The 23,779-nt window shown below is 43.4% G+C and overlaps 2 protein-coding genes across 3 annotated transcripts; one reads left to right on the top strand and one right to left on the bottom strand.

The window, feature by feature from the left end:
- Positions 1–456: 456 nt before the first annotated feature.
- On the bottom strand, positions 457–18,950 carry zgc:175280 (cationic amino acid transporter 2 family protein). Its single transcript, XM_020048069.2, has 11 exons — positions 18,581–18,950; positions 7,872–8,027; positions 6,475–6,608; positions 4,643–4,736; positions 4,300–4,522; positions 4,074–4,210; positions 2,041–2,143; positions 1,807–1,943; positions 1,526–1,692; positions 1,327–1,435; positions 457–1,170 (listed from the first exon to the last, which is right to left on the bottom strand). Exons 1-11 carry the CDS (start codon positions 18,948–18,950, stop codon positions 1,034–1,036), a joined length of 1,767 nt encoding a protein of 588 aa, XP_019903628.2. The 3' UTR covers positions 457–1,033.
- A 1,797-nt stretch (positions 18,951–20,747) lies between these two features.
- Positions 20,748–23,030, top strand: eif4e1b (eukaryotic translation initiation factor 4E family member 1B). 2 transcript variants are annotated; one of them, XM_010870530.3, is made up of 7 exons: positions 20,748–20,840; positions 21,011–21,117; positions 21,258–21,353; positions 21,566–21,629; positions 21,747–21,860; positions 22,083–22,222; positions 22,709–23,030. In XM_010870530.3, exons 1-7 carry the CDS (start codon positions 20,814–20,816, stop codon positions 22,821–22,823), a joined length of 663 nt encoding a protein of 220 aa, XP_010868832.1. In that variant the 5' UTR covers positions 20,748–20,813; the 3' UTR covers positions 22,824–23,030. The 2 variants fall into 2 exon arrangements, with proteins under 2 accessions (XP_010868832.1, XP_010868831.1); XM_010870529.3 differs by having other exon boundaries at positions 20,775–20,870.
- The last annotated feature ends 749 nt before the right edge of the window (positions 23,031–23,779 follow it).

Genomic DNA, 23,779 nt, shown 5'->3' with positions numbered 1-23,779 from the left:
GGCTGCAACTGTACGACACAGCAGCTTCTTTTGCTATAGGTCGGAATAAAGTAATTTGTAGCACTACAAAGTGATTCATATTACTTTTAGTAGTGAAAGATCAAGCTGATAAACAACCATAAAAAAAATTAAAAGCCTTTTTTTCTCCATATTTACCTAGGGTGCCAATAATTCTCCAGGGCACTGTAGCACTGTAATGTTATATACCACAGCTAAGAGTTGTGGCCTAGAGACACGGTTCATCACAGTGTCTAGACACAGTGGTCAGCCATAGTATATTGGGAACTCCAGAGATGCGTTGTTGCTGTTATAGAGAAGAAACAAGTAATGTAAGGTCATATCCGTGGTATAAGGTGTCCTTTATTACAGCTATCAGCCAATCAGCATTCTGGATTTGAATTTAGCACTCAGTATATAATAATGTATAAAACACAATACATCCAACTCAGTCACAACATGCAGGTAAAAAACATTCTCATTTATTTGGATGGACAACTAGTTAAAAAGACAGGAATGGTAGAGCCCTTACCAGCAGTGGTGTACAGACACATGTTGTAGGCAGCAGCACTAACAACTCCATCCCTGGGCACCACATTGACCATACTATGTACTGATACTTGCTATGAAATTACAATACTTTTTCAATGTACAGTGCTCTGTAGTGGGCCAACATTAAGTAAACATCTGTTCACTTTTATTACTGTCCACTTCTGACAGTTTAGAAAGTGCAGTTTATTTTAAAATCATTGACGATCATTAAATTGAAAATCATTTAAATCATTACAAATAGTTTCACATAAGGCACAATCCACATGACACAAATAGTGTCAGGTTGACAGATACATTTCTTGATAACATGAGCTGTTCATGAAACAAAATTCTGAAGGTAATATGTATCAAGAGTAATTAGCAGTAGAGTATGTTTTAAAATGTCCCTTTTCAATACAAACACCTTTATATAATTATACATCATAAAAAGCCGTGTTGTCATTTTAATCTTTTTTATTTAAATTGCAGTTCAGATATCAGTGCCTCAGGAATTCTCATCCGTCACAAAGTTTTGTTCCATATTTGTGTTAAGGCATTGAATGTTGACCTGATTGTGTGCATTTTCCATCCTTTGCTTTTGCACACTGTGATGAACTCCATAACAGAAGTAGATCAGTAACCCTTGGTAAAGAAACACAATATCATGGATACTTTATTTTACTATTTTACTTTTTAAAGGCATTGCATGTGCTGTTTAATAATACAATGTAATTGATAATTCTGTGGTAATTATGCTAATAATTCAAAAGAAGATAATATACTTCATAAATTTCTTACCCATGGCCATCCAAACAGCATAGCGAATCCATGTTTCTCCTCCCAACTGAACCATGAGATAGACATTGACAAATGCACTCATTATAGGAAGCGCTGGTATAAAAGGAACCTGCAGATAGCATGATAAAAAGGTTACCATTTTACACAGTGGTTCAGGCCACTGTTGCACGCTGACATGATATTCCGAATGGAACGTTACCATGAAAGCAGCTTTTGTTGTATTCTGAGGTTGTCTCCAAATGATGAAAACAGTGAGGAACAGCATGGAAAGGATTGCAGAGACTATTAAAATAGTCCACAGCTCCTGGTTCATCAGGGAGTTCACTGCCTTGGTCAGGACAACGCTTAGAATAATTGCTAAAAGGACTGGAGAGGAAGCAAACTTGTTAGACCTCTAAGCCAGTATGAAACTGAATACAACTGGAAAGAGAATAATAACCTTTATTTAAACACTGATAAAATAAATAAAAAAGCACTCACTGACAAAGACTGTGAAAATTGATACATTTTTAGAGGTTTGAGCTGTGGCCTGAGATGGAGGATTTAGAGCCTCCATCATGGAAAAAGATTTAGATGAATCATTCCCACCGGAGTCTTCACTGAGATTTGGTTGGTACCTAAACAAACACATAGACACAAAATAACCAGATTCATTTATAGCTGGTATTAAATCCCACTGTGTAAAAAGTCACTGATCAGATAAATCAAACATACCTTAATATAAGAATACATATCGCTACAAGAGTGTAGGCAAAGAGCGTTCCAATTGACATCATGTTAACGAGTGCCTTCAGGTCAAATAACAAGGCCATGATTGCTACAAAGACAAAAACAAATATTTTTTAACCTTATTTGTCCATATTTGTAATTTACTAAAACAACCTTGGAACAAATAGGGCAATTGCCTTGCTCAGGGACAAAACAAAAGATTGCCAGGCTAAGGGATATGATCAAGTAATCTTTTTCTTACTGGTCAGATGCTCTAACCACGACACCTATATACAGTGGGGAGAACAAGTATTTGATACACTGCCGATATTGCAGGTTTTCCTACTTACAAAGCATGTAGAAGTCTGTAATTTTTATCATAGGTACGCTTCAACTGTGAGAAACGGAATCTATTACAAAAATCCAGAAAATCACATTGTATGATTTTTAAATAATACATTTGCATTTTATTGCATGACATAAGTATTGGATCACCTATCAACCAGTAAGAATTCCGGCTCACACAGACCTGTTAGTTTTTCGTTAAGAAGCCCTCCTGTTCTCCACTCATTACCTGTATTAACTGCACCTGTTTGAACTGGTTGCCTGTATAAAAGACACCTGTCCACAAACTCAATCAAACAGACTCCAACCTCTCCACAATGGCCAAGACCAGAGAGCTGTGAAAGGATATCAGGGATAAAATTGTAGACCTGCACAAGGCTGGGATGGGCTACAGGACAATAGGCAAGCAGCTTGGTGAGAAGGCAACAACTGTTGGCGCAATTATTAGAAAATGGAAGAAGTTCAAGATGACGATCAATCTCCCTCAGTCTGGGGCTCCATGCAATATCTCACCTTGTGGGGCATCAATGATCATGAGGAAGGTGAGGGATCAGTCCAGAACTACACGGCAGGACCTGGTCAATGACCTGAAGAGAGCTGGGACCACAGTCTCAAAGAAAACCATTAGTAACACACTACGGCGTCATGGATTAAAATCCTGCAGCGCACGCAAGGTCCCCCTGCTCAAGCCAGCGCATGTCCAGGCCCATCTGAAGTTTGCCAGTGACCATCTGGATGATCCAGAGGAGGAATGGGAGAAGGTCATGTGGTCTGATGAGACAAAAATAGAGCTGTTTGGTCTAAACTCCACTCGCCATGTTTGGAGGAAGAAGAAGGATGAGTACAACCTTAAGAACACCATCCCAACCGTGAAGCATGGAGGTGGAAACATCATTCTTTGGGGATGCTTTTATGCAAAGGGGACAGGACAACTGCACCGTATTGAGGAGAGGATGGATGGGGCCATGTATCGCGAGATCTTGGCCAACAACCTCCTTCCCTCAGTAAGAGCATTGAAGATGGATCGTGGCTGGGTCTTCCAGCATGACAATGACCCAAAACACACAGCCAGGGCAACTAAGGAGTGGCTCCGTAAGAAACATCTCAAGATCCTGGAGTGACCTAGCCAGTCTCCAGACCTGAGCCCAATAGAAAATATTTGGAGGGAGCTGAAAGTCCGTATTGCCCAGCAACAGCCCCAAAACCTGAAGGATCTGGAGAAGGTCTGTATGGAGGAGTGGGCCAAAATCCCTGCTGCAGTGTGTGCAAACTTGGTCAAGAACTACAGGAAACGTATGATCTCTGTAATTGCAAACAAAGGTTTCTGTACCAAATATTAAGTTCTGCTTTTCTGATGTATCAAATACTTATGTCATGCAATAAAATGCAAATTAATTACTTAAAAATCATGTGATTTTCTGGATTTTGGTTTTAGATTCCATCACTCACACTCACATTCACACAAGTACCTATGATAAAAATGATAGACTTCTGCATGCTTTGTAAGTGGGAAAACCTGCAAAATCGGCAGTGTATCAAATACTTATTCTCCCCACGGTATTTTATAATATTGCACATTTTTAATACCAACCCAGACAAAGTAAAGCATCTGAGTCTGACTCACAACCAAATGTGTTTTAGTGTAAATCCATAGTTTAGTTTCCCTGGCAATTGATAATATTGTGCAGCTTTACCTGCCACAGCACCTGAAGATAGAGTTGCCACCACAGGACTTTGTTGAGAACTCATTTTACTGAGTGGCTTGAAGAGCAGCCCGTCCCTGGCCATCGCAAAGAGCACCCGGGGCATGGGAAACATTGATCCTAGAAGACTGCGAAATCAGCACACAGTTTACAAATCGCTACTTAAACTTTACCATAAAGCCTAGAGACTAAAGCTGATAATTCTGTCACATTGCACCTTGTTGAAAGGGCACAGAGGGAGCCAACAGCCACAGCATACTTGGCAGGGCCCCAGCCGATGTATGTGAAGGCTACTGGCAATGGGCTGTGGACGTTGAGCAAGTAGTATGGCATCATTAGTGTCAGAGCTGCCGAGACACCAAAGTACGCCAGGAAGCATATCAGCAGGGACACTACGATGCCCAGAGGGATTGACTTCTGAGGGTTCTGCACCTCCTCCCCTGAGAGATGTGACATTGACACATTGTTTCAACTATTGGTCATTTGAAAGACGGCCAAGGTGTTTAGCACATTATCCAATAGGAAATGATATACTTCTTTGAGGTGTTCGGTAAAGTTACCCGTTGTTGCAATGCAATCAAAACCGACAAAGGCGTAAAAACAGGTTGCAGCTCCAGCTAATGTTCCCTCAACGCCAAAGGGGAAGAAACCACCAACACCATAATTTGAGGTTTGGTTTAGTGCAGATGTAATGTTTCTGGAGGGAGAAGATGTTTTTGTTATTTTAATATCATTTTACCGTACTTTATTTAAACATATTGAATTTCATACAGTTGTGCTCAAAAGTTTGCATACCCTTGGAGAATTGATAATATATGTACCATTTGTAAAGAAAACATGAGTGAGCAGGCAAAACACATCTTTTATTTCTTATGGGATTTACATTCCACTGTAGGTCATAACAGAATGGAACAATCATAAGACAAAACATGGCAACAAAGAAAAAAATGAACTGACCCCAGGCTGCATACCTTTAGTTCTTAATACTGTGTATTGCTCCCTTTAGCATCAATGACAGCATGCAGTCTTTTGTAATAGTTGTCTATGAGGCCCAGCATTCTTTCAGGTGGAATAGCTGTCCATTTGTCTTGGCAATATGCCTCCAGGTCATGCAAAGTCTTTGGTCGTCTTGCATGAACCACACATTTGAGATCTCCCCAGATTGGCAGTATATCGATGATATTAAGGTCAGGAGACTGTGATAGCCACTCCAGGTTCCTTCACCTTTTTCTGCTGTAACCACTGGAGGGTCAACTTGTCCTTGTGCTTAGGGTCATTGTCGTGCTGGAAAGTCCAAGAGCGTTCCATGCGCATTTTTCGTGCAGAAGAATACAAATTGTCTGCCAGTATTTTCTCATAACATGCTGCATTCATCTTGCCAACAATTTTCACAAGATTTCCTGTGTCTTTAGAGCTCACATACCCCCAAAACATCAGTGAGCCACCACCATGCTTCACAGTGGGGATGGTATTCTGTTCACTACAGGCCTTGTTGGCCCCTCACCAAACATAGCGCTTATGGTTGTGACCATCAAGCTCTACTTTGATAACATCACTCCAAATGACAGTGTGCCAGAAGCTGTCAGGCGTGTCAAGGTGTTGTCGGGCATATTGTAACTGGGCTTTTTTGTGGCATTGGCGCAGTAAAGGCTTCTTTCTGGCAACTCGACTATGCAGCTCATTTTTGTATTGTCATATTGTGCTCCTTGAAACAACTACAATTCTTCTGGCAGTTTTGGCTGAAATTTCCCTTGGTCTACCCGACCTTAGCTTGGTATCAAGAGATCCCAGAATGATCCACTTCTTAATAAGTTATTGTACAGAACCGACTGGCATTTGCAAGGCTTTGGATATCTTTTTATATCCTTTTCCATCCTTATAAAGTTCCATTACCTTGTTACGCAGGTCTTTTGACAGTGCTTTTCTGCTCCCCATGGATCAGTATCTAGCCTGCTCAGTGCATCCACGTGAGAGTTAACACACTCATTGACTATTTATACACAGACACCTATTGCAATTTAAAAAACCACAGGTGTGGGAAATTCACATTTAAATTCCATTTTCACCTTTGTGTGTCACCTTGTGTGTCTGTAACTAGGCCAAACATTCAAGGGTATGTAAACTTTTGATCAGGGCTTTTGATTTGGGTGATTTCTGTTATCATTATGATTTAAAAAGGAGGCAAACAACTATGTGATAATAAGTGATATGATCACTATCCTTAAATAAAAAACAGAGTTTTTGCATGATCAGTCATATTATAAAAATCAATGCCAACATTTCACAATTTATGCCAGGGAATGCAAACATATGAGCATAACTGTAAAAGTGCTAAGATTTGAATAATGGAGAAAAGTCCGTACTCATTTGATGTGCCATTCAGAATAGTGTCTTCACTAATACACCAGTTTTGAATGTCACCTTTGATGAAGCCAGCGATGACAACAAAGAACAACACCACTGTGTTAACGGCTGTAAAAACCTTATTCACAACAGCAGACTCTTTAACGCCAAACGCAAGCACCCCTGTAGAGAAAAGCAGTGATGAATTGTTAGAACCAAAAAAAGTAAGCTCAGTTATACAACGATCAGCCATAACATTATGACCACTGACAGGTGAAGTGAAAAACACTGATAATCTCGTTATCATTGCACCTGTCAATGGGTGGTATATATTAGGCAGCAAGTGAACATTCTGTCCTCAAAGTTGATGTGTTAGAAGCAGGAACAATGGGCAAGCATATGGATCTGAGAAACTTTGACAAGGGCCAAATTGTGATGTCTCGATTGGGTCAGAACCTATCAAAAGTGGTCCAAGGAAGGAAAAGCGGTGAACCGGTGACAGGGTCATGGGTGGCCAAGGCTCACTGATGCACATGGGGAGCGAAGGCTGGCCCGTGTGGTCCAATCCAACAGACGAGCTACTGTAGCTCAAATTGGTGAAAAAGTTAATGATGGTACTGATAGAAAGGTGTCAGAACACACAATGTATCACAGTTTGTTGTGTATGAGGCTGCGTAGCCTCAGACCATTCAAGGTGCCTATGTTGACCCCTGTCCACTGCCGCAAGCGCCTACAAAGGGCATGTGAGCATCAGAATTGGAGCATGGAGCAATGGAAGAAGATAGGCTGGTCTGATGAATCAGGTTTTCTTTTACATCCCGTGGATGGTCAGGTGCATGTGCATCGCTTACCTGGAGAACACATGGTACCAGGATGCACTATGGGAAGGAGGCAAGCCGGCGGAGGCAGTGTGATGCTTTGGGCAATGTTCTGCTGGGAAACCTTGGGTCCTGCCTTTCATGTGGATGTTACTTTGACACGTACCACCTACCTAAGAATTGTTGCAGACCATGTATGTCCTTTCATGGGAAAGTTATTCCCTGATGGCACAGGCCTCTTTCACCAGGATAATGCACCCCGCCACAAAGCAAAAATGGTTCAGGAATGGTTTGAGGAACACAAGTTCAAGGTGTTGACTTGGTCTCCAAATTCCACATATCTCAATCAAATCGAGCATCTTTGGGATGTGCTGGACAAACAAATCCAATCCATGGAGGCCCCACCTCGCAACTTACAGGACTTAAAGGATCTACTGCTAACGTCTTGGTTCCAGATATCACAGGACACCTTCAGAGATCTAGTGGGGTTCATGCTTAGACGGGTCAGGGCTTTTTTGGCTGCAAAAGGGGACCTACACAATATTAGGCAGGTGGTCATAATGTTATGGCTGATCAGTGTATATTGTGTAATTTTGCCTCATATAACATTTCTGATAATAGAACATGCCTGCCAACAGCATGATGAGAGCAGCCGCAAAGAGATCTGGGTAGGAAGCAAGGCCTGGCAAATCCATGGCTGCATGTTTTCCCAAAGAGTTGGTAATGGCATTTCCAATGAGGTCATCAAAGTTCCCGCTCCACGCCCTGGCTACACTTGATGTTCCTGGTCAAAGAACAAAACACTATCAAGAAACCCTCATGTCTTGATATATGAAGGGCTGGTTGACATTTAAGTATAAAATACAGAAAGTGTTTTTGTCTGTTATGTGAAAAGGACAGAAGGAGATTATTTCTGTCATGTAGAAGAACAGAAGGTGGTTTTCTTTTGTGTTTATCTGTTACAGAACTTATCCATAATGCACAAAGCCTGGTGTTCAACTTTTCCAAGTTCTCCCATGTCACCCTCAGTGGCACCAGTTCAGTTAAATCACTTGGCATCGGTTGTAGAAAACAGCACCATAATTGGCATCTCCCAAAATAAATCTATAAATACTAACATGACCTTTGGTGGATGCGTACATGACCCAGAATCAGAGTAGGCTATACTACTCTGCATGCTCTCCTCCTTTTATCACTATTTCACAAACAATGATATCTATCCGCTTGCAGCCGGCTTGTTCTCACATTATAAATGGGGGTAGTGAGTGGAAACATTTGATGAATAATGTGTACACCCTAGCGCTACATAAGTAGCCCCTTGGACCTGCTCGCCCCCTGCCTTTTAGTGAAATAAAGAGCAATTTCATTTAGTTTTTATTGGTGGTTCTGGCTCAGTAGGTTGCAGCTTATATCTGCCCACATACTGAGCTAAATACTAAGGCTGGTCTTGGCCTATACTGATACTCTTTCATAATAAAAATTTAAAAGTATTGCTTACCAGCCTCCCATACCTGAGGCCTCTGGTTTTTATGATGCTGCCTGCTCAACCAGGAAGTCTAGATTGGAATCCACACATGCCTGAGGGAACTCACTCTGGCCTTCCACCTTGACTGAACTCACAGAAGCCCAAGCTTCCACATGACGCGGCTAAAGCGTGACAATGCAAGGTAACAATTTTCATTGACTAATTCCTGAAAATCAGAAAATGCTGGCCAAATGCACCTCCCTCTGGGGCATCTCCCATAAATGTATCATTATTAATGAATTTTACTCCATTGTCTTCTTTTGGTCAATTTCAATTATTTGTCATTATCTTCCAATCACTCTCAACTACTATTCCCATGCACCCTCAGATTCAACCAGCACTTCTGTGAACTTTCCCCTACCTTCAGGCAATGATAAATCCCAAGCTTTTTGTCTCTTGGCTCTCCCAGCCCTATGAGCATGCGTTGCGCCAGTCAAAATTATTCTCTGTTTGAGTACCCCAGTTGTGTCATCATCTTCCTCTAAAACTAGGACTGCAGAGTCCCTGACCATTTTCAGTAAAACCTCTGAAATCCTATAATTTCAAAGATTTTCTAAAATACAGTAGTCCTCAAAAGTAGTCAACCCCCTTGGACATTTCCACATTTTATGATGTTACAACATGGAATCAAAATGTATTTAATCAAGAGTTTTCACAACTGATAAACACAAAAATAAAATCAATAACGTCGAAGAGAAAAATAAAATCTACAATTTGTTCTTAATGAATATCAGATAGAAAACAGAAACGTTTTGATTGCATTAGAATTCAAAATTGTTCTTTGCAAAATTGCTAAATTTCTGTTAGATTGGATGGGGACCTTTGGTGAATAGCAATTTTCTACTTTGGTGAATAGCAATTGGATGGGGACCTTTGGTGAATAGCAAATTTCCACATTTTCTCAATTGGACTGAAGTCTGGGCTTTGACTGAACTAGTCCAGGACATTGACTTTTTCCTTTTAAAGCAACTACAGAGGGGCTTTGGCTGTATATTTGGGATCAATGTCCTGCTGAAAGATTAATCTTCTCCCAAGTTCCAGGGGCGTATTCACAAAACATCTTAAGGCTAAAAGTAGCTCCTAATTTGCTGATTTAAGGAGTAACTCTAAAAAAATGGGTGTGTCAGTCCTAACTTTAGGACTCCTATATTTTTGGTCTAAGAGTATTTCACAAAGGTTTTCAGAGCTAAAACCAGCTCCTAAATCTGTGGAAAGTTAGGAGTAGTCAAGAGGACTCTTAAGTCACTAACACCAAATCACCAGCAATCCTAAAGGCTGAGCTGGCAATCCTCCTCATAATCAGGTTGATGTTTTAGAAACATTTATTGATACTGAGCTTTTAACAAGGTATCACCTTAATTGCGAGGGTATTATGATCATATAGAGATAATCAGGGATGTTGTGACTGAACCAACAAACAGAATCAACTGAATAACATAAAGAGATAACGGAGATCCATGTTGTGACAACTCTATATACTACTTGGCCACAGGAAAAAAGCAGCTATGTATATCTCAGTCATGTGTATCTATGTATATCTCAGTCATCTGTCAGTAGAATATTACATCAAACAGTAAATGCCCTCCCCAGACTCCATATCGTGTGACAAATAATTCGGTTTCCTCATAATATTCACCAACTACAAAGAAACAAAGTGTAGTTGGTGCTATAAATGGGACACATAATTAATTGCACAAATTATTGCACCATCAAAAGATGAACATGCATTTCTTTATGAGCTGCTACATATATAAATGGCTGACAATTAGCTGAACGTATCTTGACTAGTCAGTATATCATTCTTGGTTTAATCTTTAATCGATGACACTTGGCCTACATTTTTTTATTGGAATATCTTTATTTCAATATGGCAACATGAAACATCCTTCTACAGTATTGCTATGATGAATTCAATGACAGAGACCCCTTCTGTAACGAGGACGCGAGTGGAGGACGCGTGCCATCCCCCCCGACGTGGTATTCGGCGCGCGTCGTCGCCGGTCTTCTAGCCACGCTACTCCTCCTCCCACGGCACTGTCATGTCTTGTTATTGCACACACCTGGTGTCCATTCCCTCATTAGGTTGCCTATATTAGTTCCTGTGTTTCTGGGTGTCTTTGTGTGGTATTGTTCTATGTCTTTCTATTGTGGAGAGAGGCACGTGCGTTTGAGCGTTTTGGTCGCCGTGTTATAGCGTGCCTTTGTGTTTGATTTATTGAAAATACAGTTTGTTTATCGCCTCCCTGCGTTTGGCTCCAAGTTTCTCTACACACTCCACTACACCTGCTTCGTGACAGAATACCACACCAGAATGGAGTCAGCGGGGAGTGACCTAATCCACCACCATGGCAGCATGATTGCGTCCCTGGGGGAGGCCGTGACCGAGATGGTCCAGGCTATGCGGCGGTTGGAGGCGAGGCTGCCACCCGAGCAGTAACCACCTCTACTCAACCCGGCCGAAGTGCCCCTGCCATCGTCTCCACCGTCGCAGAGGAGGACCATTCAACTGAGCCTTCCTCAGGGATTCAGCGGAGACGCAGCCCAGTGCTCTGGGTTTTTGCTCCAGTTGGAGCTATATTTCGCCTCCCTCAGCCCTCACCCGGGGGATAGGGAGAAGGTCTCGGCCCTTGTCTCCTGCCTGAGGGGCAAGGCGTTGGACTGGGCCAACTCCGTTTGGTCCACTAACGGGCCGGAGTTGGCCCATTACGGGGCGTTCGTCGGCCTCTTCCGGGCCGTGTTCGATCACCCGCCCGACGGCAGGGAGGTCGGCGAGCGTCTCGTGCACCTGAGGCAGGAACGACAGGGCACTTATTGATCATTTCCGGTGCCACTTACGGTCCGACGTTCGTAGGGAGCTGGCATGCCTGGACGCCATGTTGACATTCGACCAGCTCGTCGACATGGCGATCCGGCTGGACAATCTGCTAGCCACCCGCGGACGCACCGGGAATGATCAGCCCCCTCCGGTACACCCCGTCGCCGGACCTGAACCCATGGAAGTGGGAGGCGCTGCACGAAGGAAGACGGTGCGGCCTAGGGTGTGTTCCTTTTGTGGGAGGAAGGGACACTCTGCCTCCCACTGTTTCCAGCGAGAGGGGGTCGAGCGGAGGAAGCCTGACACCCCTACACTGAGTCAGGTGAGTGGACCAAACATACTGTCAGGGCTCTCTGCGAAGCACATGACACTTTTGGTGGCCTTCCCTGACTTTCCTGCTAACTCTCAGTGTAAGGCGCTCGTAGACTCAGGCGCAGCTGGGAATTTTATGGACAGCGGTTACGCACAGAAACTGCGCATTCCGCTGGTGCCATTGTCTCAACCCAGGTCCATTACAGGCTTAGACAGCAAACCACTAGGCACTGGTCTCGTTGAGCACGTCACGGTCCCTATCACGATGACCGTACAGCACGCCCATACCGAACAGATTGAATTTCATGTTATTCACTCTCCTGCTTTCCCTGTGGTGCTGGGTCTTCCATGGTTGTCGGGACACAACCCAACTATTTCCTGGTCGCAGAGAGTGTTGACAGGGTGGTCTCAGGTGTGTCTGGAGAGGTGTCTAGGTGTTTCCGTTGGTGCGACCTCGGTGGAAAGTCCAGACAGTGTCTCCGCAGTGCACATTCCCCCTGGAATATGCCGATTTAGCACTGGTCTTTTCGAAGACCATGGCTAGTCGTTTGCCACCACATCAGTCCGGGGATTGTGCTATAAACCTAAAGGGAGATGCTGTGCCGCCTTATTGTCATGTGTATCCCCTGTCGCAGGCAGAAACCGCAGCGATGGAGACCTATGTGGCCGAATCCCTGTGGCAGGGGCAGATCCGCCGTTCCACCTCGCCCGCCTCCTCGAGTTTCTTTTTTGTGAGGAAGAAGGATGGGGGTTTGCGTCCGTGCATTGACTACAGGGCGTTAAACAAACTGACGATCCGGTACTCATATCCTATCCCCCTGATTTCCCAATATATTGAATCAATGCATGGGGCGCGCTTCTTCACGACACTGGACCTCCGGAGTGCGTACAATTTGGTGAGAATCCGAGAGGGAGACGAGTGGTTGACGGCCTTCAGCACCACCACGGGTCACTACGAATACCTGGTGATGCCGTATGGGTTGATGAATGCTCTGGCAGTGTTTCAGTCCTTTGTGAACGATGTGTTTAGGGACATGCTGGGGCGCGGAGTTGTGGTTTACATTGACGACATCCTCGTGTATTCCACTACGCGTGCTGAGCATGTGTCTCTCGTTCGCAGGGTGCTGAAGCGGCTGTTGGAGCATGGCCTGTACGCTAAAGCAGAGAAGTGCGCGTTCTTCCAGCGAGCCGTCTCTTTCCTCGGGTTTCGGATTTCCGCCGGTGGGGTGGAAATGGAGGTCGATCGCGTGTTAGCCGTGCGTAATTGGCCCGTTCCCACCACGGTCAAGGCTGTGCAGCGGTTTATTGGGTTTGCCAATTTCTACCGTAGGTTTATACGGGGCTTCAGCAAGGTGGCAGCTCCTATTACTTCCTTGTTGAAGGGTGGGCCGAGCCGGATCACCTGGACGACCGAGGCAGACGTCGCATTTCGCACCCTTAAGAGAATGTTCACCTCTGCCCCGGTTCTGGCTCACCCCGATCCGTCACTGCCGTTCATAGTGGAGGTGGATGCCTCAGAGGTGGGGATAGGTGCTGTATTGTCCCAACTGTCGGGTACCCCTCCTAAGCGTCGCCCCTGCACTTTTTACTCGCGAAAGCTCAGTGAGGCAGAGCGCAACTATGGCGTCGGTGACAGGGAGCTGTTGGCTGTGTTTAGCGCCTTGACTGTTTGGAGACATTGGCTCGAGGGAGCGAGACACCCGTTTGTAGTCTGGACCGACCACCGTAACCTGGAGTACATCCGAGCGGCGAGGAGACTGAACCCTCGCCAGGCCAGGTGGGCGTTGTTTTTTGCCCGGTTCGATTTCACGCTGTCATACGTGCCGGGTACAAAAAACGCCAAGGCAGACGCGCTGTCTCGGTTGTGTGATGCGGGTGTGAGGCGGGTAGATGATACACCGATTCTGCCCGCCTCGTGCATTGTGGCGCCGGTTGCGGATCGTCAGTACGTCCTGCTGGATGTTCGTGACCGTCTCATCTACTGGGCCCACACGTCCCCTTCCACGGGTCACCCGGGCATAGACCGTACTGTGTGCTGCCTTAACGATAAGTACTGGTGGCCTGGTCTGGCCAAGGATGTGAGGGCGTACGTGTCCTCCTGTTCGGTGTGCGCTCAGTGTAAGGCACCTAGACACCTTCCGGTGGGTAAGTTACATCCTTTGCCCATTCCACAACGACCGTGGTCTCACCTGTCCATTGATTTTCTGCCGGTTCCTTCCTCTCCCTGGTCTCCCGACGGCCCTGCAGACCACAGAGGCTTTATTCACCCATGTCTTCCGGCACTACGGGGTGCCGGAGGACATTGTTTCTGACCGGGGCCCTCAGTTCACGTCCCGGGTTTGGAAGGCCTTTATGGGCCGATTGGGGGTCTCGGTCAGTCTCACCTCCGGGTTCCACCCCGAAGCTAATGGGCAGGTGGAGCGTGTGAACCTCGCGCGTCGAGGGGGGGGTACTGTAACGAGGACGCGAGTGGAGGACGCGTGCCACCCCCCCCGACGTGGTATTCGGCGCGCGTCGTCGCCGGTCTTCTAGCCACGCTACTCCTCCTCCCACGGCACTGTCATGTCTTGTTATTGCACACACCTGGTGTCCATTCCCTCATTAGGTTGTCTATATTAGTTCCTGTGTTTCTGGGTGTCTTTGTATGGTATTGTTCTATGTCTTTCTATTGTGGAGAGAGGCACGTGCGTTTGAGCGTTTTGGTCGCCGTGTTATAGCGTGCCTTTGTGTTTGATTTATTGAAAATACAGTTTGTTTATCGCCTCCCTGCGTTTGGCTCCAAGTTTCTCTACACACTCCACTACACCTGCTTCGTGACACCTCCCCTCTCAGCCAATCACTGTACGCATAAGTAAGTAAACTTGTTTGTGGAACAGACATCATCCTTAGCAACGTGATCAACCCCATACTGTCTCTTAGCTTAAGACTTCTCCCCATTCCTTAGTAAAAGTTGGTCTTTGCAGCTACAGTTGTGCTCATAAGTTTGCATACCCTGGTAGAAACTGAAACTTTGGCATTGATTTAGAAAATATGACTGATCATGCAAAAAACTGTATTTTATTTAAGGATAGTGATCATATGAAGCCATTTATTATCACATAGTTGTTTGGCTCCTTTTTAAAGGTGACACACACAGGTGAAAATAGCAGTTAAAGGTGAATTTCCCACACCTGTGGCTTTTTAAATTGCAGTTAGTGTCTGTGTATAAATAGTCAACGAGTTTTTCAGCTCTCACGTGGATGCACTGAGCAAGTTAGATACTGAGCCATGGGGAGCAGAAAAGAACTGTCAAAAGACCTGCGTAACAAGGTAATGGAACTTTATATAGATGGAAAAGGATATGAAAAGATATCCAAAGCCTTGCAAATGCCAGTCAGTACTGTTCAATCACTTATTAAGAAGTGGAAAATTTGGGGATCTCTTGATACCAAGCCAAGGTCAGGTAGACCACGAAAGATTTCAGGCAAAACTGCCAGAAGAATTGTTTAGGATACAAAGAAAAACTCACAGGTAACCTCAGGAGAAATACAGGCTGCCCTGGAAAAAGACACTGTAGTTGTTTCAAGGAGCACAATACGATAATACTTGAACAAAAATGAGCTGCATGGTTGAGTTGCCAGAAAGAAGCCTTTACTGCGCCAATGCCACAAAAAAGCCCAGGGACAATATGACTTACAAAAACTTGATATGCCTCACAGCTTCTGGCACACTGTAATTTGGAGTGACGAGACCAAAATAGAGCTTTATGGTCACAACCATAAGCGCTATGTTTGGAGAGGGGTCAAAAAGGCCTATAGTGAACAGAATACCATCCCCACTGTGAAGCATGGTGGTGGCTCACTGATGTTTTGGGTGTATGTGAGCTCTAAAGACACAGGGAATCTTGTGAAAATTGATGGCAAGATGAATGCAGCATGTTATGAGAAAATACTGGCAGACAATTTGTATTCTTCTACACGAAAGCTGCGCTTGGGACGCTCTTGGACTTTCCAGCACGACAATGACCCTAAGCACAAGGACAAGTTGACCCTCCAGTGGTTACAGGAGAAAAAGGTGAAGGAACCTGGAGTGACCATCAGTCTCCTGATCTTAATTTAATTGAGCCACTCTGGGGAGATCGTGCAGTTCATACAAGACGACCAAAGACTTTGCATGACCTGGAGACATTTTGCCAAGACGAATGGGCAGCTATACCACCTGCAAGAATTCGGGGTCTCATAGACAACTATTACAAAAGACTGCCCGCTGTCATTGATGATAAAGGGGGCAATACACAGTATTAAGAACTAAGGTTATGCAGACTGGGGTCAGTTCATTCTTTTCTTTGTTGCCACGTTTTGTTTTATGATTGTGCCATTCTGTTATGACCTACAGTTGAATGTGAATCCCATAAGAAATAAAAGACGTGTTTTGCCTGCTCACTCATATTTTCTTTACAAATGGTACATATATTACCAATTCTCCAAGGGTATGCAAACTTCTGAGCACAACTGTATGTGAATACGTTTTAAGAGGAAACTCTTAGCTAGGAACTTTTAGTGCTGTTTAGGAGTCCTCTTAGTGGTAAAATAAATGTTTTGTGAATACGGCCCTAGGTCTCTAGTAGATTTCAGCAGGTTTTGTCACAGGCTTTCTTTTTACTTTGCTGCAACTCTTTTTCCCACTATCTTTACAAGCTTTCCAGGCCCTGACTCAGACAAGCATCCTCATAGCGTGATGCTTCCATCACCATGATTCATGGTCAGGATGATGTTCTCAGGAAGATGTGTGATGTAAGGCTTGTGCCAAAATTAACGCTTAGAGGACAAAAAGCTCAAACTTGTTCTTATCAGACCATACATTGTTCTTCTGCTTGGTCTGTCTCCCACTTGCCTTTTGGCAAACTCTAGCTGAGATTTTTCAGCAATCACTTTATTTTTGCTAATCTACCATAAAGGCCACATTTGTGAAGCATTTGGGCTATTGTTGCAGTTTGCACAGTAAGTGTTACTATACCCTACCCCGAATGGTGATTTTGAAGAACCTTATTCAGGATTTGCTTTGAATGTTCCTTCATCTTCATGATGAAGGAATGATGTCCCTAACCCAATGTGGGACCTCTGGGGGACAGGTGTATTTAACCCAGTGTTGGACCTCTGAGGGACAGGTGTATTTAACCCAGTGTGGGACCTCTGAGGCACAGGTGTATTTAACCCAGTGTGGGACCTCTGAGGGACAGGTGTATTTAACCCAGTGTGGGACCTCTGAGGGACAGGTGTATTTAACCCAGTGTTGGACCTCTGAGGGACAGGTGTATTTAACCCAGTGTGGGACCTCTGAGAGACAGGTGTATTTAACCCAGTGTGGGACCTCTGAGGGACAGGTGTATTTAACCCAGTGTGGGACCTCTGAGGGACAGGTGTATTTAACCCAGTGTTGGACCTCTGAGGGACAGGTGTATTTAACCCAGTGTTGGACCTCTGAGGGACAGGTGTATTTAACCCAGTGTGGGACCTCTGAGGGACAGGTGTATTTAACCCAGTGTGGGACCTCTGAGGGACAGGTGTATTTAACCCAGTGTTGGACCTCTGAGGGACAGGTGTATTTAACCCAGTGTGGGACCTCTGAGGGACAGGTGTATTTAACCCAGTGTGGGACCTCTGAGGGACAGGTGTATTTAACCCAGTGTTGGACCTCTGAGGGACAGGTGTATTTAACCCAGTGTGGGACCTCTGAGGGACAGGTGTATTTAACCCAATGTGGGACCTCTGAGGGACAGGTGTATTTAACCCAGTGTGGGACCTCTGAGGGACAGGTGTATTTAACCCAATGTGGGACCTCTGGGGGACAGGTGTATTTAACCCAGTGTGGGACCTCTGAGGGACAGGTGTATTTAACCCAATGTGGGACCTCTGAGGGACAGGTGTATTTAACCCAATGTGGGACCTCTGGGGGACAGGTGTATTTAACCCAGTGTGGGACCTCTGAGGGACAGGTGTATTTAACCCAATGTGGGACCTCTGAGGGACAGGTGTATTTAACCCAGTGTTGGACCTCTGAGGGACAGGTGTATTTAACCCAGTGTTGGACCTCTGAGGGACAGGTGTATTTAACCCAGTGTTGGACCTCTGAGGGACAGGTGTATTTAACCCAGTGTGGGACCTCTGAGGGACAGGTGTATTTAACCCAGTGTTGGACCTCTGAGGGACAGGTGTATTTAACCCAGTGTGGGACCTCTGAGGGACAGGTGTATTTAACCCAATGTGGGACCTCTGAGGGACAGGTGTATTTAACCCAGTGTGGGACCTCTGAGGGACAGGTGTATTTAACCCAATGTGGGACCTCTGAGGGACAGGTGTATTTAACCCAGTGTGGGACCTCTGGGGGACAGGTGTATTTAACCCAGTGTGGGACCTCTGAGGGACAGGTGTATTTAACCCAATGTGGGACCTCTGGGGGACAGGTGTATTTAACCCAGTGTGGGACCTCTGAGGCACAGGTGTATTTAACCCAGTGTGGGACCTCTGGGGGACAGGTGTATTTAACCCAGGTGTATGTTATTCATACTTCATTCAAAAATGCTGGGATGGAGCTCCCCGATAAATCGTCTTATAGTATATCAGATAAATCGTCATATAGTATTTACGATAAATTGTCATATAGTATATCCGATAAATCATCTTATAGTATGTTACATTTCACTTGCCTATGATGTATGACAGCAACAGGTTCCAGCCAGTGATGAAGGCCCATATCTCCCCCACTGTTACATAGCTGTAGAGGTAGGCAGAACCAGTCTTGGGCACCCGAGCACCAAACTCAGCATAGCATAACCCTGCAAAGATTGAGGCTATTGCTGCCACAAGAAAAGAGATGATGATGCTTGGCCCAGCCACCGCTCTGGCCACCTCTCCTGACAGCACATACACACCAGCCCCCAGTGTGCTGCCAACTCCCAGAGCCACCAGGTCAAGGGTCGTCAGACATCGTTTGAAGTTGGACACCTCCCCCTCTGGCTCCAGGGGCTTTCTACGAGAGAGGCTCTGTATGAACCGCAACAGTCTGGCACCAGACATCCTATAAAAAAACTTGTGCCCCTCAATATACCAGTTATCACATCATTTGTACATTAAACCTTTTTTTGGAACACTGTATGTAACTGTAGGTCCATTTTCAATTAAAATAGAATACAAATGACTGGAACCACACAATGTACTAATGACAAGTGATCTTAGTTTCAATGATCGATTTACTGTACACCACTGATAAGACATTAGAGACAAAACTACTACACTCTAAACCTTTGCAAGCAGTTCTTTTAAATTCAACTGTTTAAGTAGGATATGCAACATTTGGATAAACAGATAATATCGACAAATACACAACTTAGTGTCAAATTCAAAAAAGGTTATGACCAGATATAGATAAAATAAACTTGATCAAGCAGTCAATTAGCTGTATTAGATATATTTATGTCTGACTGAAGGAGTAAATTCTCCCTGTTTCATAACTGCTGAATCGTTATATTAGACAGTTATTGCATTGACGAGAGCAGCGGATCAGACTAGCCCAATCCACCCTGGAGGGACCAAAGCTGCTGTTCAGAACTACGGTGCATGTAACCATTGGTAATTAGTTAAGGTAATCTTACCTTATTGGCTGTGTGCTAAGGTGTAGACCCTCTGGCTTTTCTGGATTCTGCCCGCAGTATTTGTGGGCACAAACCCATCATGTGGCGTCTCCCCTTTCACATCTCTGAAGTACAAGCATTTTTGACTGATTATGTTACATTTCAGATATATGTGTCATTTCTGGAAAAAAAAGTATCCAAATGATTTGTTTCTGGGGTCTAGAACTTGGACTTGGTCAGTAAACGGATCAAAATTGGTAATTGCAGAGAATCAATAAGATGTCTAATAGATTGGATTATTCACTAATTAGTAGTTTATTATTATTATTATTTCACTTTCATTCAATGTTTTACTTTGTGGGTGAATTTCTTATTTTCTTTGTGTTTATAAAACCTATATATTAACAGTCCAGAACTGTAACAACTGTTGAACTTGTGACGTTAAAGGTAATATCTTTAAATCAAATGGCATTATAAGACTGCATAGTTTACTGGGGCTTCCAGCATCTGTTTATGGCTTTCACTATTTCACGAGATTTGAAATGTAAGTGATGATATGGTTTAAAACTAAGTGTTGGCACAACACCTCTAGTCCAGAAACTCTGTTTAGCTAAATAATCCATATTGATATGATTGTAATCGTCAGCAGATTTCCCACTGGGTACTAGGATCTTCCGATTATTCTAATGGATGAACGCTACACATGCCTAACATGTCGCATGGTCATACATATAAAAGCTTCTTCCAATCTGAAGTCTCACTTGAAAACGAATCATTAGTTTGAACAGTGTTTCCTAAACACTTTCCATCATGTGGGATCAATCTTTATTATCGATCAGTTAATGAATTGCACTTTTACACAAGAAAACAATACATGCAAGTACCTGTATTGAAAACATATAAGGAGATAGAAATTTAACAAAACAAAAACATTCATCTGATACAACTAAACAGTAACCACTTTCTTTCTCAAATTATTCAAGACCTTAGTTCAATTTCAAACTACCAGCGGCACCTGATTGCTTTCGGTGGTCATATATTTAATACAGTTCGATCTATTTGAGATATTTTGAGATCGCATTTTTAAGTTTTTGGAGTAGCTCGTTAACGTGAATCGAGTGACCATCTGTATTGTTGAATAATCTTGAAAAACGATGTTGCTTTCGGCGTCATCTTGTGGTTAATGATTGAAATACATGGGGAAGGTTAAATAATTTTTTGTTAAATCACACCGGAAGCAACTGTTTTTTTGTAATTATCTCCACGACATCTCAATTGTCACACCTGCATCGTCAAACTAATTACATTCATGATGGCCTGTGTTGCGGTTCGCGTGGTGAGGTTTCTATGGGTTCTAATTCACCTGGTGAAAATTACAACATTTCTTAATATTTCACCCCAGTTTTAGTAATAATGTTTATTTGTTAAATTCTGTTGGCTTTTAATCAAAACAACGTTTTAATTTTCTAAACGGTTTAATTATTAAATGTCTTGTCACACGTTTAGCCTGACAAGCGAACCATAAAAAAGAACGATGGAGACAAAAAAAGGCTTGTTACCAAAGTGGCATATGTTGTTACGGGACCACATGTGAAGCATCCCCTACAAAACAGGTGTGTTTCCATGATTTAAGAGGTTTCTGGTACATGCAAATTGTGTTTCCTTACAATTTCTGGTTTATTCATGAAAACCTAAATCAGATTACAATGCAGACTAAACTCTGATTATTCATTTATATGATCACTTATTTCAGATGGGGTCTCTGGTTCTACAAGAATGATAAGAGCAAAATGTGGCAGGATAACCTAAGACTCATCACAAAGTTTGACACAGTGGAAGACTTCTGGGCGTGAGTTTTATTTTTCCTTGAGATTTGCAGCAGCTAAATAGCTGATATCCACACTAGGTGTGCCACTAATGGTGCTATTAAATCAGCGAATTGACTCCTATTTCAACTATAGGTAGGTTCCATTGAATTCATATATCAATGTTGTGTTGTTGCTGACCTGTTTCACTAATTGTATTGTTTTACTCAATCAGAAATCTCTTTTGGTTTTATAGATTGTACAACAACATTCAGCTGGCGAGCAAGCTTTCATCCGGTTGTGACTACTCAGTGTTTAAGGTGATGTTGACCTTCGAAATTCAGTTGGTCCTTCAGTTTGAGGGTTCAGCATTGCTGTCACTCTCCTTCTACACGTTTTTGTGTTTCCTTTACTAAAGCAAAACCCCCTTTCCTCAGGATGGCATTGAGCCCATGTGGGAAGACCGAAGTAACAAGTGTGGGGGCCGCTGGCTGATTACACTCTCAAAGCAGCAGAGACACACTGAACTCGACCGCTTCTGGAAGGAGACGGTCAGTCAGCAGCACTATGCTCAACCCTGTCTGAAAGCTGTCTTCCAGATTGTGGCTATTAAAATATAAATTATCTAAATACATTATTCATGTGAGCGAACCAATGAGCTCTACCAGTGGATCGACATCCCCTTTGTTTTGGTTGTTGAAAGATAGTAGTAAATTTTCCCTCAAATGCAAGTTTAATTAGTATGTTTTATTTCAAATCTGTTGTTTTACCAGCTCCTTTGCCTCATTGGAGAGGCCTTTGGTTCCTATAGCAGGGACGTTTGTGGAGCTGTCATAAATGTTCGAGCCAAAGGTGATAAAATCGCCATCTGGACCACCAATACAGAGAATGGGGAAGCGGTCACCTATATTGGGTAACTCCAGTGTTATTCTGTGTAACTGAACCCGACAGACCTAGTTAATCTAGCATTGTGAGAGGATATATCATTATGCAAAGATCCCACGTTTGACCTCAACAGGCTTGTGATACTTAAATCTCCTGGAGTCTACTGTTCATGCTGCGTTAAGTGCCAGACTTGCAGCTGATCCCACAGAAGCAATGTAGATGTGACCCGTTGGTCATCATGTTGTAAACTTAATGGTCCTGGAGGAGGACATCTGCTTAGCAACCTAATGGAAAATAGAAGACCATTAGACTCAGAAAAGACCTAGTGGTGTAATCTGTTGCTACCAGGATATTGATTACCTATAGCGTTGTCCACAGGAAGTTGGCATCAACAGCGGCACACGTCATTATCGCCAAGGGTTTTGCTTTCTCACGCTTAACAGCTTTATTTCAGAGAACCTCATGTTTGGTCATTGGTCAAATCCAATTAATGGTTTATCCTTAATATTTTCAGACGGAAGTACAAAGAAGGACTAGGCCTACCACAAAAGCTCATCATTGGATATCAAGCACATGCAGACACAGCCACCAAGAGCAATTCCATAGCAAAGAACAAGTTTGTAGTGTAAAAATGTAATAACTGCTGTCAAGTCTCCCATAGCCAAGTAGAAGTCTAATCTTTGTTTCTCTGTACTATTATTTACTACATTTTGTATTTGCACACATCTCTGATACCTTATTTAAACAGTACATAGATACCTGAGGGAGATGGTTTTGTTTCTTTGAAAAGGGAAATGCATTTTTCTGTGGCTTTGAAATAAAAGTAATTAGGCTTCCATTTGTTGTCTTTTTGTCCCTTCTCTATCTCTGAAAACCGCTGTGGACAAAATGGAATGCCGGCAAACTGCACATTATTCACCTTGGTCAGAATGCAATGCAACGCGAACTAAAGTCAAATGCACACTTGTTTAAGATTTGGGAAATACCTTTAGTGCAAATTGGTAATCAACACATTTGTAAGTGACAAAACATTTGCTTAATTAGCTGAAGGAAATGGGCTGCCTTCTCCCAGTTAATGTTTGATCTGGTATAGAGTAGTGAGGCTCAGTGAAACCACTCTGAGCTGAATTAAATCTAGTGACTTGGCAGGAGAGAGACTTTGTTCCAAAGGCATTACATCTCTGTATGTAAACAGTTGCATTTTCTCTGGTTCTTCTGAAATCAAGCAATATCAAGGTTAGTGTTTATTTTTTTTTTAAAGCCTTCTGTTGGTAGTAGAGCCTCACAAATATTGTGAAATGTCTTTTTATACCATGAGATGCAAGATGAGTGAGTCTCATATTTTATATACATGTTAATTTATTAAATATGCACCTCTTACGTTAATGTATGCAGTGGAAATAAATGAGTTTACTGTCCTTAGTGTAGACAAAGTGTCTGTAGAATCGTTCTGTAATTCTTTTTTTTAAAAATGCTTTCCATTATGTTTTAGGTGTCTTATGTTTCATGCAAAACTAAACAGACTATTTTGATTTAGTCAATGGTAGTTTTGTTAACCATCCACCTTGGATTTCAATGTTATGTT

Source organism: Esox lucius, chromosome 7, assembly GCF_011004845.1.
Source record: "Esox lucius isolate fEsoLuc1 chromosome 7, fEsoLuc1.pri, whole genome shotgun sequence".
Lineage (NCBI taxonomy): Eukaryota > Metazoa > Chordata > Actinopteri > Esociformes > Esocidae > Esox > Esox lucius.
The sequence above is the reverse complement of the archived record's forward strand: the minus strand, read 5'-3'. Positions and strand labels throughout refer to the sequence as shown.